Source organism: Phocoena phocoena, chromosome 17 (assembly GCF_963924675.1).
Source record: "Phocoena phocoena chromosome 17, mPhoPho1.1, whole genome shotgun sequence".
In the NCBI taxonomy this organism is placed as follows: domain Eukaryota; kingdom Metazoa; phylum Chordata; class Mammalia; order Artiodactyla; family Phocoenidae; genus Phocoena; species Phocoena phocoena.
Genome location: NC_089235.1, coordinates 43,090,255 through 43,109,521, shown reverse-complemented (window position 1 = coordinate 43,109,521; position 19,267 = coordinate 43,090,255). Strand labels below are relative to the sequence as shown.

The 19,267-nt window shown below is 42.4% G+C and overlaps 1 protein-coding gene across 1 annotated transcript; it reads right to left on the bottom strand.

Moving 5' to 3' along the window:
- Window positions 1–239: 239 nt before the first annotated feature.
- Window positions 240–18,691, bottom strand: ERICH5 (glutamate rich 5). The gene is given in 4 exon segments (XM_065895143.1): window positions 240–272; window positions 275–396; window positions 1,900–2,835; window positions 18,634–18,691. Coding segments are annotated over 4 exon segments (1,149 nt in total).
- Between the last annotated feature and the right edge of the window lie 576 nt (window positions 18,692–19,267).

Here is a 19,267-nt window from a genome sequence, read left to right as displayed (position 1 = left end):
CTCACACTCTTAAACGAACATATACCCTAGCTGGTATTGGCTCTAGCTATTGTAGTTTTCTTCTTTTTTTTTTTTGTAGTTTTGAATTGTAAGTAGCTAGAAAAACTGTTCACAGCTTAGCAGTTTTATGGAACAATGTAATCAAGAACATGATAACCACACTCCTTGTATAAAACATGTAGATGTTGAAAGATAAGATCTGTAACCACAAACTTCACTGCCGCTTTCTGTCTTCTCTGTTATAATACGTTGTGTCCATTCACCCGTCCATCACCATACCTATATACGGGGCTGCTGAAAGACCCACAGCTTCTCCTGTTTCTTCTTCTTTTGTTTCAGCCCCTTCACTTACTTTCTCATTCTCCACATCTGTTTCAACCTTTTCTCCTGTTTCACCTGGAAAAGTAACCAAAGGTGATATTAAGAGATACTTGTTTAGCATTAGTAACAAAGTGCCCCGCAGCTGGTTTCCAAGGGGGGCAGCCCTTGCTCTTTAGGTCTAGACAGTAAGTTTCTCTGGTGTTGTCAAGAAAGGCAATTGCCCTGGGTCTCTCAGATCCTCGGAGTGGCCCATGTCACTTACCATTTCCGAGTCTTCGCATTTTCTTATATAAAATCAGGATGCAGAATTACCCAAGAAAGACAGTAGAACGTATTACAAATAGAAAATTCCATTTATATTTAATTCAAAATGTGTTCTATGGGTGCCCAGAAAGCGTCTTGTTTGGTCATTCTGGTGTTTAAAGAAAACAATCGTTGAACTTTTAAAGAGTTTAGACATTTAAAAGCCTGGCCATTGCACATACAAATTTTTCCCTAAGAAGTCACTTTGGGCAACACTGGTCCCCGTGCTTTGAGTGGAGCCCAGAAGCAGCTGCCTCTTTTGATAGGATGGTGCTGCTGTTAACCAAGGTGCCCGGGGCTTCCCACAGCATTACATGTGCCCCTCACTTCACCCACTCATTATCCTAGGCCCTAAAGACTTGAGTTTGCCAACCCTGATCTAACAAATATATACCTTTACTTGCTTCTCCCTCGTTATTCCCAGAGCACTTTTATATACCTTCACTAAAGCACTTACCTCAGTAGACTGTAGTATTTTGTTTAAATTCTGCCTTCTCCCTGCTAGACTGTGAGCCCCTTGAGAACAGGGACTAACCCATTATTCCTGCAGCTAGCAGATGATTAGACACTCAAAAACTGCTGCATTAACTAATGAGAGAATTAAAAAACAGATGAATGTTTCACTTAATTATACTGTAGGGTGAAACCAAAATTTACTAAAATGTAAAACCTGCCCTAGAAGAATTTTTTTTATTATAACTCCAATAAAGAACAGTATAGATACCATTTGCTTTATACTGGTAAAGTACATTAAAAAAAAACACCATTTGCTAAGACGTAGTACATTTCTCTAGTCTTCTAATAAAGATAAAAAGACTATAGGAGGACAGGAGCAGGCTGACAGTAATTTTCTAAGGATAAGAGTGCAAAGATGAAAGTGACACTCTAAGAGGCATTATTTGTGTGTTCTTTCATTAAGAAGTCAGTTCCTCCACTGACCATCTTTAATTTGTATCCTCATGCCATACATACATGGGGCCTGATGAAGAGTGAACTCGGAAAAATTCAGAAATTTAACATTCCTTCAATATTCCATTTTATTCAACAATGAAGCTCTAGGTTACAAATCTGGACACAGACTATGCTTTAGAAAATTTGTGCCAGAAAGTCAAATGCCTGTTTTTCAAGCATGGAATCCTTTTTGGTTTGGGTCAAATGAACTTCAACCACTGAAACAGAGACTAGAGGCGCTGTGTCAGCCACCCCGGTCCCCCAGAGATGATCTTTTATGGAGCACACCTAAACAACCTGAATCTGTGACAGCTTGACTTTTACCTTCAACGTGTTGGTTCTCTTCGTTAGCATGAATATTCCTGACCGTTTCCACATTTGCCCCTGTCTCTAGAATTTCCGCTGGATGTTCCATGTTTCCAACTATTCTTTCAGGTTGGATCTGCTCCATGTTTCCTGGACCTTCAGGAGTTTTATGGAGCGAATCATCCTTGACAGCTGTTTCCATAAGCTGGCTTCTGTCTGATACTTCTGGTGTTCCATTCTCTCTGGGAATCATCTCTAGAAGTTGGGACTGGTCATCTTCTCCCAGTGTTTCTTGAAGTTGCTGCTTTTCAGCTGTTTCCACAAGCTGACTTCCTTCCAATATTTCTGGAGATTCCGTCTCCTTGGGAACTGTTTCTGGGAGTTGGGACTGTTCATCCGTCCCCATAGCTTCTTGAGATTGTAGCTCTCTAGCTGCTTCCAGAGGTGGAATTTTCTCAGCTGTTCCTAGGGGTGTCATCTCTCCGGCAGCTTGTGGATTCTCAGTACCTTCCACTGCTCCAGGAGAGTCCCTCTCTCCCGCTGTCCTCAAAGGTTGACTCTTGGCTTCTGCTCCTAAAGCTTCGGTCTCAGTGTTTCCTTTAAAAGGCTGAGCCTCTGTCATTGCTTCCACGTCCTTCTTCTTTTCTCCTGCTCCTGGAGTATCATCTTTGCCACCTGGCTGAGGTGACCCAGACTCCTTCAGTCCCTTAAGAGGCTGAATTTCCTCTGTGGATCCTGGTGGGTCTGCAGCGTCCTTTGCCAGGGGCTGTTCATGGAGGGATTTAACACCATTAGCTGTAGACACAGCTGAAATCTTGAGCTTTTCTAGTCGAGGAAGGCTTTCGTTTTGTACCTTGCCATATAAAGTAGATTCTCTTCCCAGTGTACGTGGTTTTGGTTGGACAGAGCAGGACTCACTTTCTTCTGTGGTTGAAAAATACATATTTGAAGTTACTTTTTATCATTCATTTGAAAAGAAAAAAATACAAATTATTGTTTAGTTTCTATCCTGAGAAAGTATATTGCTATCAAGAAGTAGATTTAACAGTTCAAGACAGTCCTGGGTACAGTACAGTTGAGTACAGAGAGGCCATACCATGACCCTAACATGCCCTAAGTCAAATCTCTTTAGTGTTTTCAGCTCAAATACCTAGTCTTTAGCGTGAAGATCCCCCCAAATCCCAGGGTTTTTTTTCCTGTTTGTTCCTTGTGCACCTTCTCATGACTCCAGTCCCATATTCTAATTTAGTACCCTTTGTTTCCTCATGCTGTTTCCTCTGCCCCACCCTTTCTCCTCCTTAGGCTTGGTAGAAGATTTTATAGCCCAAGAAGTGGTCCTTGGGCTGCTAGAGAGGTCTTACCTTCCCCCTAAAGCAGAATGGCCCTCAGTGAAAGGAAAGGGTCCCCTGACAGAGAAGCCCCACTAGGTCAAAACTAAGATGTCTGGGAGAGAAAGTGGCAGGCACAGTCCAGCCTGAGTTTCATTTCATTTGGGGGTCCTGGTTAAAAGAGAAATCAAGAGAGAGTTGGGAAACATGCATTTTAATTCTGTCTCTTCCCCCAACTGTGTGACCTTGGGAGCTTAGCTCCCAATAAGCATATCTATAAAATGGCAGTGAATCTGTCTCTCCTACCTACGTCAGAGTTGCAAGAGGCATCACATCACATTAAACAATGAATGCATAAGTGCCCTCTGGACAATTTAAGAAAGCAACGTGGCAACATGTTTATACTCTTTGACCCAGTGATCCTACTTCTGGAAATTTACCCTAAAAGCAGAAACTTCAGGGAAATGCTCTGGGGGAAAGTATATCATCCCAGTATTCTTTATAACAGCAAAATCTGGAAAACAACTTAAAAGTATAATAATTTGGGGGAAAGATCAATAATCCATTGGGTGGAATATTATTGTACCATGAAAAAGATGATTATGAAGACCATATGCTAAAATAATAAAATAATTATTATATAATAAGTTAAAAAATCAGCACTCCCAGTTGGGTTAATCAAATAAAATAATGGATATAAAGTGTATATTAGCACAAGGTCTGCTGTGCAACTATGTGCTCAATAAGTTAGCTATCAATTTTATATACAGTATGATTATAGCAATGTTGATCATTGGAAAGGAGAAAGACAGGAAAAGCAAACAGAGGGGGAGATACTGGAAGAAAATAAACCAGCATGTTAAAATGGGCCTCTAGATGATATATTTCCTCTTCTACCTTTTTTTCCCCAAAGATAATTTTTCATCTTTTCTTGTCCTTTTTTTCCCTAAGTTACCCCTGACCCCAGCTATATATGCATATCGTTTAAAGAGTTACCTGCTTATTTAATGTAAGTTAAGATATACAACTAAGATTCAGGTCTGCTCTCTCTTTTCCCCTTCTCTAGGGTCAAATTTAGCTGTCTGGGAGGGATACTTTTTTTTCCTGTATCTCTAAGTGAATTGCTACTTCATTATTTTTTAGTTTGGGCATTTCAACTAACTCCCACTATGGAAAATAAAGACTTAGCACTTTTTTTCTGCACCTCCATCATCCTTCACCCTCTCCCATTACACATTCACATTTCCTTTCAATTCAGTAATTGCATATTAGTAATGATTTAAGATAGTAATCATGAGACTTCCTAGGTGGTCCAGTGGTTAAAAATCCGCCTTCCAATGCAGGGGACGCGGGTTCCATCCCTGTTCGGGGGACTAAGATCCCACGTGCCATGGGGCAACTTAGCCTGTACACTCTGGAGCCTGCACACTGCAATGGAATATCCTGCATGCCGCAACAAAGATCCCACATGCCGCAACTAAGACCCGATGCAGCCAAATACATGAATAAATAAATATTTTTTAAAAAATAAAATACAATAGTAATCATGTTGTAATTTGGGTTATATCGATATTCAGTTATATGTACATGTAATGAATATGTCTGCTACGAAGAACTGAGCCATGTAGTAAACTATTACTTGTGTAAATAAGTTTTAGTTTGTTTTTCCCAAGTTAGTAACTGTCATGGATCTTCACGTCCTTAGTTTATGTATTCTCATTACTTCATTTCACTGCCAATTGTTTCTCTTTTTAATACATTTATTCACATCAAATAGTCTCCCACCCTACCTCTGCGACTGTATTTGAATCCCCCAGTGGAAAGGAATTAGAGCCTGAAGCTGAAGAAGCAGAGTTCAGAGAGGATTTTGTGAGACACAGGACACAGGCTGTGGGCCTGGGGTCCAGAGCTGGGAGGAGGGCTAGCCTTCGCCTCCCCCTCCAGCCTCGTTAGGCACGAAGCCTTCAAATTAATAGCACAAAAGGCAACTTAACAGAAGCAATTTCTCAGGTCTATAAAGAAATTCATTATGACAAGATAATTCATTTAGATACCACACAAAGGATGTTTAGGTGATGGCTGCGTTAGGGAATTGACAAGGAAATGTATTATTATGCTAATCACAGATGTCTGCCAAATTATATTTTCTGGTAAATAGTTATTGCAGTGATCAGTACTGTCAGTTAAATGAGACGAATGATTTTCATCCAGCTGTGCCAGCTGTGGGTGCATTCTATTGTCATTGTTCTTCTAGAGCAGAGAGCTGGAAGGAGAAAATGTGTTGACACACCCAAATCACAGCCACTCAATTTTATATTTTGAAAAATATATTATGCTATCAGGCTAAGCCAAGCTTTTTTCCCCTAAAACGAAAAGCTTTGTGAAAATTTATTTATACACAAATGGTGTCTTACGTTTCCAAAGGATCTACCAATTTTTGCCATAACTAGAACATTGATGCCCATGATCACAGTATCGATTTTCATTCTTATATACTTTTTCTAGTCTTACTGGCGTACGTGAAGTAGGGAAATGTCCTCAACATATAACATTCTTATACTGCAACCTGAGAATAGTCAACCAAGCTGGGAAATATTACAAAAGAAGTCACTGTCTCTAACATTTTTCTGAGGTAGCCCCAAAAGCTAAAACATCTTTAAAATGATCACCAAAAATTAGAGAAAATGCGAAAAGTGTAGTGACACACTCGTTTTGTAATTCATGTTGATTAACTGCACTCTGAATTTTGAAATAAATGTATTTTGGAGTTAATAACTCCTCGCTAATCGCTCAGTAGTTCTTTTTCCTATGTGATAGAAGAGAGTAATCTGCTCTAAAAGGGAGGACAGAGATCTTATGATCTTGAAAATGACACCTCCAATGTACTAGGTTGGAATCCTCATTCTTCCACTTACTAGCCTTGTTAAGCCTCTTTGTGCCTCAGTTTCATCACCTGTAGAGTGGGAAGAGGAGCGGTCGAGCTGTTGTGAGGATTACACGAGTTAATACCCGGAAAACACCAGCACAGCGACTGGCACCCCCTGAACGCCAAGCAAGCTAGCCATGGAAAGCGTTACACTTCACCTGCCAGCCCTAGCAAGGAAGAGACCATGGTGGACACACAGAAAGGGAAGGTAATTCCATTCATCCTAATACTGGTACCTTTCTCTGAGCCTATTCAGAAAAAAAGAAAGATCAGAGTCAATACATGAAAAGGGTTGGAAAACAAATGGTTGTTTCAAACCCTCTCTCAGAGGACACAATACTAAAGACTACAGTGACCACAAAACTTCCTTTCTTATGCTTCGGAATGTTTTTATCTCCAGCTGCTGAGGGAAGTACAGTTTGGGGATCCATCTGGGCTCCTTCCTCTTCAGCTGGAGCAGGGCATTCCAGACTGTTCTGATGTTCAGTGTGACCCCTCATCCCATCATTTACTTAACTGTGCAATCCAGACAAGTTACGAAACTCTCTGGACCTCTGTTTCCTTATCTATTAAATGAGGATATTATCTTGCCTTTCAGGCTTGTTAGGATCATTGATAATTCTGAGGTGATATGTGTGTGATTACTCAACATGGTATGTGACATGAGAAGGTACTAAGTAAACAGGGACGCAGCCAACGGCTCTGCAGGTTTCTCAATGCATGGGGTGTGTCCCGCTGAAGGCGCAAGGGAGAGATGAACTCCAGCCTGTGTGCACCAGCAAGGTTGCATGCATCAGGGGTGGGAAGGGCAGCTTTTTCTGATTTCATAAAGGTCCTCTGTGGGTTAGCAGTAGCCCAGTAGTAGTCAATAAATTATAGCTAATTTAGCAACAGAAAGAATGAACTGCAACATTAAAGAGCTTGGATAAACAGTCCCCTAAACACTGTAAAGTTGTCACTGTTGACCTATAAAATTCTGTTGTTACTAATGGTAAGTTTTAAATCATGACTGTTGATAGAGAGTGAAGTAGTATTCATGTCAGCCATGATTTGACCAGATTTGACTGGCATTAATAAAGGCCACTGTTAGCTTTTATATAAACAAATATGTTTCATTCTGTTTGTTGGCTTTAATTTCATTTATTCATGAAGTATTGATCAAGTGCCTACTATATGCCTGCTCTGAGCTAAACACAAGGGTTACAGCAGTTAACAAGGAAGATCTGGTCCTCGCCATCCTAGACTTTACTGTCTGCAAGGAAATTCAAATAATAGCTACTTCCCTTATTAAGCACAGCTTGGTACCTACACATGACCTCTTACCCAGGGGTCTCCACACTCTGTCCACCTGGTTTTGTGAATCCCCAGGATAACTCCTTGAGGTGGAAGAAGGTTCTACACCATTTCTTCTAGCACTCTAACTTGAAAAGCAGTGAGATCTTTTGTTCAAAAACAGGAGACATTTTATGCCTAATCTGTATTATTATGTAATAAATATTGTGGACAGATGCATTGTTTCCACACCCGAAGTTGTTTAAGGATGTGACTGTTTTCTGAACCCTACATTTTATCAAATCATACACTGCTCTGGGCCTAATCCTTCGGTGCTCATTATCTCTCTTGATTCTGTTGTAAATTGATCCCTGCACAAATTTGTTGTGACAGCTGAACTAACAGAACCCTTGTTGCAAGCACCATTGTGATAGGCACACAAAGAAATTAAATACTAGGCAACATTACAGAAGGGATTAGAACCAGAACTAACATACCTGAAATTCACATTATGGTTGAAGCTTTTCTACTCAGTTCATTACCCTAATCAAAAATGAAAAGTTTCTACCCAGCAAGGAGAAAAACTTGAGGTCAATATTTCCTAATCCATGGCTAGGGCATATCAGCCATCCCAAAGACCTCACTGGATTGTGTGCTGAGTTTTCTAGAGAATCAATGAGAAAGGGCATCCTGGTATTTTCCCTTGCTGCCACCATTTCTAGGTAATGGGTTACTCTTTGCTGCAGTGCACGGGCTTCTCATTGTGGTGGCTTCTCTTGTTGTGGAGCACGGGCTCTAGGCGCGCAGAGGATTCAGTAACTGTGGCACGCAAGCTCAGTAGTTGTGACTCGCAGGCTCTAGAGCTCAGGCTCAGTAGTTGTGCCACATGGGCTTAGCTGCTCTGCGGCATGTGGGTTCTTCCCGGACTAAGGATCGAACCCGTGTCCCCTGCATTGGCAGATGGATTCCCAACCGCTGCGCCACCAGGGAAGTCCCTAAAATTAGTTTTGATATCGCAAGGTAAATGCAATAAAGTTTGAAGGTAAATCTAATTTTGAAATTTAACTACAGAGTAACAAGAACATGTAGTTGGAAAGATACTTCTGGAATACTTGATAAGTACACATGGAGATGGGAGGCTTCTGCCTAGGGGAGAGGCTGACATTGAAGAGCTACAGAGCCAGTCATCAAACATAACAAATAGTCACCGCCTTCAGATATGATTTTCTAGTTTCATTTTCTTTGGTTTCTTCTAGACTCCCATAAGATAAACTCTTATTTCAAAAAAGGTATTTTACAGTGATTGCATAAAACATTTTAAAAAGTATCCACAGTATTTGTACTAAAAAAGGCAAGTTTCATTGATTGATGGTCATTATTGGCACATGGGAATCCAACATTTGAGCAGAAATCCAGTCTACAAAATCAAAGACTCGTCAGTGAACAAGGAAAAAGAGAGAGCAAGTGAAGATTATGTCTCTGATATGTATAAATTGTGACACTTCACCAACCTAAACAGGCCTCGCCCATGATGCTTCACTAGGAACAAGAGTGGCTAACATTTATTGAGGCACTGTGCCTAGAGCTTTACAGGGATTATCTCATTCAATCTTCCCAACAACTCCACAAGGTAAGTCCATTATTATCTCCTTTATATAGTTGAGGAAAGATTAAGAACATTTATCCGGGAAGGGTGCACAGTTCGGAGTAGCAGAGCTCAGATGTGAGCCAAAGGAAGTGTGATCCTACTTTGAAGATTTAGGTGCTTTAAAGCAAATTGTGGTTCCAGAACCTGCACCATCAGTGTTACCTGGGAGGTTTTTGGGTTTTGTTTTAGTGTTGACTCACAGGCCCAAGCCCAGATCCACTGAACCAAAATCAGTATTTTTAATAAGATCCCCAGATAGTTAGCTTATCTATGGCAGCACTCTGGGTTTATCAGGGAAAGGCATGATGGGATTAGTTAGGAGAGACTAAAGTGGATGACAAACACACAGAACTGATGGGTGTGGGTGTCCTGTGTTCTCCGCAGACAGTGCTGCCCATCTTTAAACATTGGGTATGGTCTCTGTCCTCATGCTAGCATGCCATGGCAGCACAAGAGATGAGGTGAGGATATTGCTGCAGCAATGAAGCAAGGGCCAGAGCTGATCTAAGTGAGCTCCATACCGGGGAGCAAGATTTTTCTCAAGCTTCCTCATGTCCCAGAACTGGCTGGGTTTGCTAAGCCTCCACCTTGGCTAAAAGACAAAGCGGTCTTCTAATTTCTCATCTGAAATGAAGGTTAATACTCGCTGCGCCTCGCTCTCTACGGGCTCTGAGCAAGCAGCTCCACCGATGCTCGTATTGGTGGCTGTTCTCCCGGCTCAGCCACTGTGTCTGTGCCTCGCTCCATCACGATGCAGAGTACAAAGGTGCCTGTGGCCAAGAGCAGGTGTCTGTGCTCAAGAAGGGAGTATTCCCATTAGCAGTTAGCAAGTCTGTGGCTGGGATGGGATACTTAAATTTTGCAACAGAGCAGTCAGAGTCACACCAGACATTTGGACCTCAAGTCTGGGTGGTTAGTGTACCCTGAGAGCCCCCCAGAAAAAGCAGCGGGCAGACCAAGTAGGATTGTGAGCCCAGGTCTTTCAGCTGACCGCTGCTACTTCTCTCTCAGGTTAGGGATCCACATGCAATTCAGATGAGTTTGCTGCCATGGTTAGTACAGATCACATTCAGGGAAGTGAGGGGGGACTTTCCTGGTGGCGCAGTGGTTAAGAATCCGCCTGCCAATGCAGGGACACGGGTTCGAGCCCTGGTCCGGGAAGATCCCACATGCTGCGGAGCAACTAAGCCCGTGCGCCACAACAAGAGAAGCCACTGCAATGAGAAGCCTGCTCACCGCAACTAGAGAAAGCCGACGCACAGCAAGGAAGACCCAACGCAGCCAAAAAATAGACAAATTAATAAATTAAGTAAATTTTAAAGTAAATAAAGTATGGACTTTGGTTCATAATAATATATCAAGCTTGGTTAATTTCTTGTGACAAATGTACCCTACTAATGTAAGATGTTAATAATAGGGGAAAGTGGACGTGGACTCTATGGGAACTTTTTGTACTATCTTCATAATTTTTCTGTAAATCTAAAACAATTCTAAAATCAAGTGTCTTTTTAAAAAATTATAGTAGCAAAAGTACAGGAGCAAGTAACCTAGCAAAATAAGCTCTAGAAGCCTTAGAAAAATGTTCATAAAACTTAGGCCATTCACATAACCTCTTTTGTGATTTTTGAATATTTTTGTACCACTTGTGCTATTACTGACAGTATTTTTGTCACTTTCCTTTAACACATTTACTAAAAAGAAAAAAAGCTCAGAAAATCAACAGATTCAGATCTAGACCTTGATCTTGAGGGAAAAAACAAAACTTGATCTTGGAAAAGCAATAAAAATTGAGATTTACTAAAATTGATATTAATTGATCTTTTTTATTGAGGACTTACTAGACAATATTCTAAGCCAGGGGTCAGCAAATTTTTTTCTGTCAAGGGACTGACAGATGGTAAATATTTTCAGCTTTGCCAGGCATAGGGTCATTATTGCAACTACTCAACTCTGTCATCTGTCTTTGTAGTGAGAAAGCAGCCTTAGACGATGTGTAAGTGAATGGGCATGTCTGTGTTACAATAAAACTTTATTTACAAAAACAGGTGGTGGGCTGGTTTGGCCAGCAGGCCAGTTTGCCAATCCCTGGTGTAGGCAATATTTAGGTTCCATTTAGTTCCATTAGTGTACTATAGGTACACTATAGTATTAACTCATTTATTCCTCAGAACAACTCTATGAAATAGGAACTACTGTTAATCCTATTTTACAGATGACATCACTGAGGCATAAAGAGGTTGAGTGGCTCAAAGTCACACAACTAATAAATGATCCTGAACCATGATTTAGACCCAGACAGTCAACTCCAGACCCACATTTTAAACTGGAACTCTACTGTCTCTTAGTATGTTGAAATTCTCGCTTTCACGTGTGCCCCCCACCTCTTTCTCTCTCTCTCTCTCACACACACACACGCACTAATTCAAGGTGTACAGGTGATTATAGCCTCTCACAACCATCTAGTCCGTAAAGGACTTCCCTGGTGGCGCAGTGGTTAAGAATCCGCCTGCCAATGCAGGGGACATGGGTTTGAGCCCTGCTCCGGGAAAATCCCACACGTCGCAGAGCAACTAAGCCCGTGCACCACAACTACTGAGCCAGCGCTCTAGAGCCCGCGAGCCACAACTACTGAGCCCATGTGCCACAACTACTGAAGCCGGCACGCCTAGAGCCCGTGCTCCGCAACAAGAGAATCCACCGCAATGAGAAACCCGCGCACCACAACGAAGAGTAGGCCCCCGCACACCGCAACTAGAGAAAGCTGAGCGCAGCAACGAAGACCCAATGCAACCAAAAATAAAAATAAAGAAAAACAAAAAACCATCTAGTCTGTAGAGGTTACTCCAGGGCAAACAAAGGAAAAGGAAATTAGCCAAAGGAAACTATGCGGTTCCTATCAGTCTTAGGAAAATGGAAAAGGATAAGAATAAGGAGGGGAAAAAAGTTCCTTATCATTACCAATGACAGTGAGAAAGAAGCAAGGAGGGCGGTCTGGGGAGGACATTTCAACAGAGGTCCTCACTGGGATGGCTGAAGGCAAAATGTTCTCTCTCAGTAAGAGAAACTACTAGTGAAAGCGATAGAGCAGTTGGAAGGCCTAGCCCAGGGCTTCCCATCTCTTTAATGTCACAGCACGCATAGAATATGGTATTTGTGCACACACGGGGCACATGGAGAAAGCTGTACCCAGAGGGCTCGGACCATCCCGACCCTGCCTCCCTAGAGGCTGGGAGGAAGGCTGGCACACTGGATCCCATGCTCACAGGCTGGGAAGCTCTGATACCTACAACACAGGGACAAATGTATTTCTGTCACCAAAAGTAGACTAGAGCAGCATTAGCTGGGCAAGGCTGAGAAGATAGATGAAGCAGGGCGGTCTGCAAAGGGTGGAATGTTCTCATCCTGCAGGGACCCTTTAGGACTAGGTTTTAAAGAAAAGCTGCTAGTTGGAGAAAGCAGAAAGGGCCTTTTCACTGAGTATAAAGACAAACACATTACAGGCTTGAAAAAGTATTGTCCCCGAATGAGTGTCCTGGTGAAAGAGGCAGACAATTAATTGATAAGAAAAGAAAAATACTTGATTTGATGGTACATCCTTATGACTGTAAGGGAAGAAAGCAGATCGCAAGGGCCTTTCTTTTAGTGAAGAGGAAGCAGGTCTATCACTGACCCCCAGGGGCCTGGCATGGGGGGACCTGGGGGAGAGGAATCTGGAACAGCCACAAAGGAGCAGGCCGAGGCTGGGGGCTCAGGTCGTAGAGAAGGCTTGTTGAGCAGCCTCTTGACCAAGAGTCATTTCAATCTTTAGCCTATGAAGTCAAGTTCATTTTATACTTGTCTGTCTTACACGATGTTAATTGGTGCTATTTTGATGTCCACTTTGAATTATACTGTCATGGCCATAGAGTAAGTTGTATATAAATGAAATGTGACTTTCAGTGACCTGGAAAATATATAGATAGGGCAGAGATGTCATGACGCTTCTTGTATCTTTATACATCTTGCCTCTCCTACTTAATGTCCATTTGGACCTGTCACTTATCTAAACGGGCCTAATATAAATCTGCTCATCTCAAAGCAAGTAAAGCCATACAGATTTGAAAGTCGAGAAGTGTTTGGTATGAATAAAGAGCATGTTATCAGGCCTTGGGGGCTTTTGTCTTATTAGAAAAGCCAGGCTGGAGGAGAGGCCCAAGGACTGTTGATTGTGTCATCTGAGAAAAGAGGGTCATCTCTCTTGGATGTGGGGCTACGGCCACACAGTCACCATGTCACCAGAGCCCAGTCCAGTAGTCCTGGGGACCCTACAGCCCCTTGGGCCCTTCCACGGAGAAGAAAATGGTGTCAGCTGAACTTGACCCCATGACACACGTTGCCCTTTCTTTTCTCCATCTCCAATGACCACCCTTGTTTCTGAGTATGCTAGCACCACCTGGCTTATTTCACTCACCTTCATAAAGCGTAATGCCTATGGCGTTTTAGCTGTTAAAAACAATGTGAGGCTTTGTGGTTTGGATTTTTGGGGTTCCCCCCCCCCCGCAATCTTCATCCTTAAAGGGATGAAGCTCTGACACCCTTGAATACACACAAAAGAATGAATTCTAGCACCTGATGGCAATTCCCAAGGAAGGGTTTAAGGAATGTGAACGACAGCAACAGCTCTGGGACTGTAAGGAAGCTTCTGAGGCCATCATGATACTTCCCTGACATTAACACTCACTTGGAGAGCTATATTCTGATATTTCGCTTTAAAAAAACAAAATCATTACCTGTACTACCTACACTTATATACACCGGGATTCGAAGCCTGGCCAAGTTTGATGTTTTTTTTAATCAGTTTTGGTGAGCCTTTCAGGAACCCTCATAACTATTCGTTTTTTATTTTAAACTTGATGTTGTAAAACATTAACACAAAAGGGAAAGAGTGAAAGTGTACATGTGAGCTGGAATGTGTGGCAATCTTACAGAAGAATGATTTCATAGAACACAATAAAGCTTTGTTTTGCTGTGTTGATCTTTTCCTGCATGACTAGGAGAGTCTCTTCACAACCCAACCCTGTCTTTTCAAGTCCATCTCGGCCAATGTTACCTTCCAGTCTTTGTTATTCCATGGGTCCTGATGCCTACTCTCCCTCTGCTTTTCTCAGTAGTACTCTCATCCCCCAGAATCCCCATCTCCATCAGTCCATCCATTTACCCAACCACCCCCTCAAGAAATATGGATTGCATTTCTCCTTCGTGGACAGCCACATGACGAGTTCTAGCAGAACCAGAACAGGACCCAGATGGAACTGGAGTTTGTGAAAAGAACAAGAGCTTCGGAGGCACACACATTGGGCTTAAGCCCCAGGTCCATCACTTACTAGCTCTGAGAACTTGGGCAAGTTACTTATCCTCCCTAAGCTGCAGTTTTCTAGCTGTACTTGGTGAAACTAAGGCTCTTATGGGGATTACATGAGATTATGAGCTAAAGTATCTGAAACCAACTGGGTGCTCCTACCTTGTCTCCTGATTTCTGCTCCATGTTCATGTTTTGATGAGGTTGCACTACTGTCAAAAGCCTTCAATTTTAGAAAAAGATGTATTATGTTGTTGATGAGAGTGTAATTTGGTACAACCCTTATGGAAAGCATTTAGGCAGTTAGCTCTCAAAATTATAAATGTGCATACCCTTTGACCTAGTAATGCCACTTCTGGGAATGGTCTTACAGTTATGCTTGCATACTTTCAAAATGATGTATGTGTAAGGGAATTCACTGCAGTCTTGTTTGCAATGGAAAAGACTGGAAACAAATCAAATGCCCCTTACTGGCGGTCTGGGTAAATAAATTACACAATGGATTCTTAAACGAGGGTAAAAAAGGAGAAAGAAGTACTCTATATTATAGAGAGATTATAGAAAGAGCTCCATATTTTTAGCTGAAAGAACAAGGTAAAGCATAATGGGTATAATACACTATATTTTATGAATAAAGATGGGAGAGGGAAATAATATTTGCAGTATATAAAGAAACTTTGGAACAATATACAACAAAAAAAAGAAAACCTAATAAAAGTATTTACCCATGGCTGTGATTGGAACTAAGCAGATGGTGGGGCTAGGGTGGGAGGTATACTTTTCACTGTACACATTTTTCAAATGTTTTCAATTTTTTGAACCACGCACACAGTTCTTATATTCCATTATAATTAGCTGTATGTAATAATCAGGCCCACCACAAAGACTTACTGAGCATTCTCTGTGCCAAGCTCTAGAGGTGACACAGAGACATACAAGACTCAGTCCAGAGACTTCTAGCACTTGAATGAAAGTGATCCCATTTATATAATATGTGTATGCCAGAAAAGCCTATAAAGCTCATTTTAATGTTAATGATGTTTGTTCTTCAATTACAAAGGAGAACTGTTTGTCTACTTAGGACTGAAATGTCACTGTGTGAAAATGTTGGTTGATGACTGAAGGTATTTCTACAGTACAAAGATCAATTCACGTAACTGTGAAATTCAACCCTCTTCCTATTACCTAGGCAGTGTGGACTCCAAGCAGCTAGTGAGAGTTGAGATAAGAACAAACACATGATTACAGCTGTCAGTGGAAATGTACACACTAACCTAGCAAAGAATTTGTCAATAATTACCATCTGTTTACTCTGTCCACATTGGTGCTTAAGCTATAAAATCTCAGAAGTCTGCCAGAAACGGATGGCATTTATATCAGGAAAGAGTGGGACAGTAATCACACCTAGAAACAGGGGGCTGGTAGCACAGGGAGGAAGGTTCAGATGCCAAAGACCTGGAAACCTTTGGGTCCATTAATGTCTATGAAGTCAACAGAATCTCTGTGATCAGATTCATCAGCTCCTCAAGGCACTGAAAGGAATAAAAATTGTCCTAATATGTAGAACATGCTTCCATGAACACAAGAAATTCCAAATTCAATCTGTCTAGTCGTCCTTTGGAAAAGAAAAGCCTCTTTCCTCACACATTTCAGGGCATTCAGTAAAAATCTATGTGTGACTACCACGTACCAGGCTCTGTTCTGCACTTTGAGTAGCACTGGATAATTATTTACACCAGAGGCCAGTCTCTACCTCTGTCCTCGTCCCCTTCCCCCCACATCTCTTTCCCTAGTGAGTCATCTTTTGGAGGTGATGGAAAGCAGCTCAGTGGGATTCGGTGTCTGATGGGTCAGAGCAAATGTCTGCATGAGATCAATCGTATGGACTATTCCTATTCAGCCTAACAGCTACCTGACCAGTAGTAACTATCTGATTCGTTGGAGCCCAGAAAATAAGTATTATACCTCCATATTTTAGTGTTACAGGATTTTGGAGCTGTAAGAGATCTTAGAGGTAATCTAGTCCAAGCCATTATTTTATGATGCTTTTGCTTCTAGGCTAATACTGCACTATGTATAACAGTTCTTAAGCCAGTTACAGAAAATTGTTAGGTGGAACTGTACAAACAGTAATCCAGTCTACAGGCTAGTTGATGTATTTTAGCTTTAACTCATAGAGTTCTAAGGTTGATATTGCGAATTTTAGAAGAATCTCTTATGATATGAAGATTATCTGTAGCTCTATGGGAGGGCACAGGAAACTTCTCTACATCTATGTAGCTGCTGAAAATATCTCTAAGGCTAAATGTCCTCCAAATATTCCTAGTTTAAACTTGGAAGCAAATATAAACTTCACATTTTACTGACTCTTACTTAGGGATAAATATTTTACTTGTGATCATATTTATTATATTTATATCATATTAATATATTATGTGCATGTATTATAATATTTCTATAATAAACTCTATTATACTATTAAATTTATTAAATTATAATAAATACTCTATTATACTTTACTATATTTCTTTTGTTGTTTGCATAGTGGATGACCACACACCTAATGGGGAACCAGAGTGATGTGAGACAAAAACAGGTTTAAATCTAGTTATCACAAACTGTTTAAGGAGGAAAAGAACAGATGAAAGGTCAAGTTCTAGAATCACAGTACCTGAGTTCAAAGCCCAGCTCTGACTCTCAAGGAGCCCCGCAACCTTGGACAAATTATTTACTCTTCTCTGTAAAATGGGGATGATCATAATACTTTGTCAAAGCATTGTTATAAGGATTAAATGAAGTAATTCATTCAAAAATCATGTGCCAAGCATTGTTAAGCACTGGGGGTACAGTGAGTAAATGCATGTAGGGGACATTTAATAACCTTGGACTATTTTTATCTAAAAGCACATAAACACAGGCTTAGGGTTGTATACGGAATTTAAGGAAGTTGTGAGCTACAGAAACAGGAATGAATTATTTATGGGGCCTCCAAGACCATGGAGTTGAAATGCTAATGAACATACAATAGTATCCGATTACAAGAGAGTACTGTCTGAGGATCAGAAGCAAAATACACCTGTTGATTGATTCGAGATGTGCATTGAGCAATTTATGCAGTGTATTAATTGATTTTCTATGCAACTGGTTGTTACTCGTTTTAACACTTCTTTCAGAACAACATCCGCGAAAACTTAGAACAGCAATGAGAGCATGAATAAAAAATGAAACGGTGTGACATGTGGATGGTTATTTATACTGGCGATAAAATGCTTTTTAAAACAAGGTTGCTAATAAAACAAAAAAAGACAAGGTTACTCATTCTTTTCTGAGAGGATTAAAAAACGCTTCCATCCGTTGGACAGTTCTGTCCCTCCCCAAGGGTAACAACATTCCCTACAATCATTTGTTTAACTTGTTTGTTGTCTGTCTCTTCCAACCTCAACCCCCAAGAGTAGGGTCACTTACATTGAATACCTTCAGCATCTAGCCAAGCACCTGGTTGTTATACAGTAGACACGTAGATAACATGTTGAATTTCTATATATCAGTGAAGACCACTTTTTTTTAATCACATGCATATTCGTCAAGAAATACTTAAGTCAAGGATAGAGGAAAATGTATCTGACCTCTTTAAAAGTGCAGGAACCTGGGCTTCCCTAATGGCGCAGTGGTTGGGAGTCTGCCTGCCGATGCAGGGGACGCGGGTTTATGCCCGGGTCCGGGAGGATGCCACGTGCCGCGGAGCGGCTGGGCCCGTGAGCCATGGCTGCTGAGCCTGCGCGTCCGGAGCCTGTGCTCCGCAACGGGAGAGGCCACAGCAGTGAGAGGCCCGCGTACCGCAAAAAAAAAGTGCAGGAACCTATTTGATGGAGTAATCTGAAATCTCGTACGTTTAAGAGATTAACAGCAGTTATCGTCAATTGAGGAAATTTCGCCTCTGTTGAAGAGAACGCTGTGGCTGAACGCGTTAGGGATTTAAGGCGAACTCCCCGCGGTCACACCCTCCCGCAGGACCTTCCCACGCCTGGGCTCTCGCGGGGGGCAACGTGCGCGGCGGAGCGCGAGGGAACCGCCGCATCCTGGGGCACAGCAGCGCCGCTCCGGGTTCCACTCGCATCCTCAGGGAGGAGCTGCCCCCTGCCGGGCCGCCTGGGCACGAGACGCACCTGACGGACACCTAGGGAGCAAACGACCCGAAGCCCGAGGCCCGGGCGGGGGTGGGGCCGGGTCCCCTGCTCACCGCTGCGGGGCCTGATGCCGTCGCCGGCCTTGTTGAGGGCGCTGCTGGAGCAGCCCATCGCGGGCAGGAGGGCGCTCGGCGGGCGAGCGCGGCCCCCTGTCCCAGCTCCGCGCGGGCTTGGGTCCCCGAGTCCGGATCCCGCGCGAACCGCTGCCTTAGCACCAGTTCCTCCGACTTCGCGCGGCCGCTCCCGCGGCTGCAGAGCCCAAGCCTGGAAAGGAAAACGAGCCGCTCGCTTGGGGAAGGAGCCAGGGTGGGGACAGCAAGGACGCAGAAGAGGACAGAGACAAGGAAGGAGCCAGGTAGGGAGAAGGTGGAGAGGGTGGGAAAGGCAGAGAGGAAAAGGGCTTCAGCAGCGACAGGGATGATGTCAGGGAGAGAGAGGGCGAAGGCCTGGGAGGGCTCATCTGAATCATCGCGAAATCTCTGGGGAGGGGAGGAGGCGATTGTAGCCAGTGGTATTGATTGGTGACTAGATTTGTGATGACAGTCTTCTTACATAACTTCAGTACTGTTACCACAAGGAAGTTTAACGTTGATAACATACTATTTAATCCATTCTCTCTTCAGGTGTGGTCAATTGTCCAACTCAGGACCACGCATTGCATTTAGGTATCGTGCCTCTCTCGTTTGC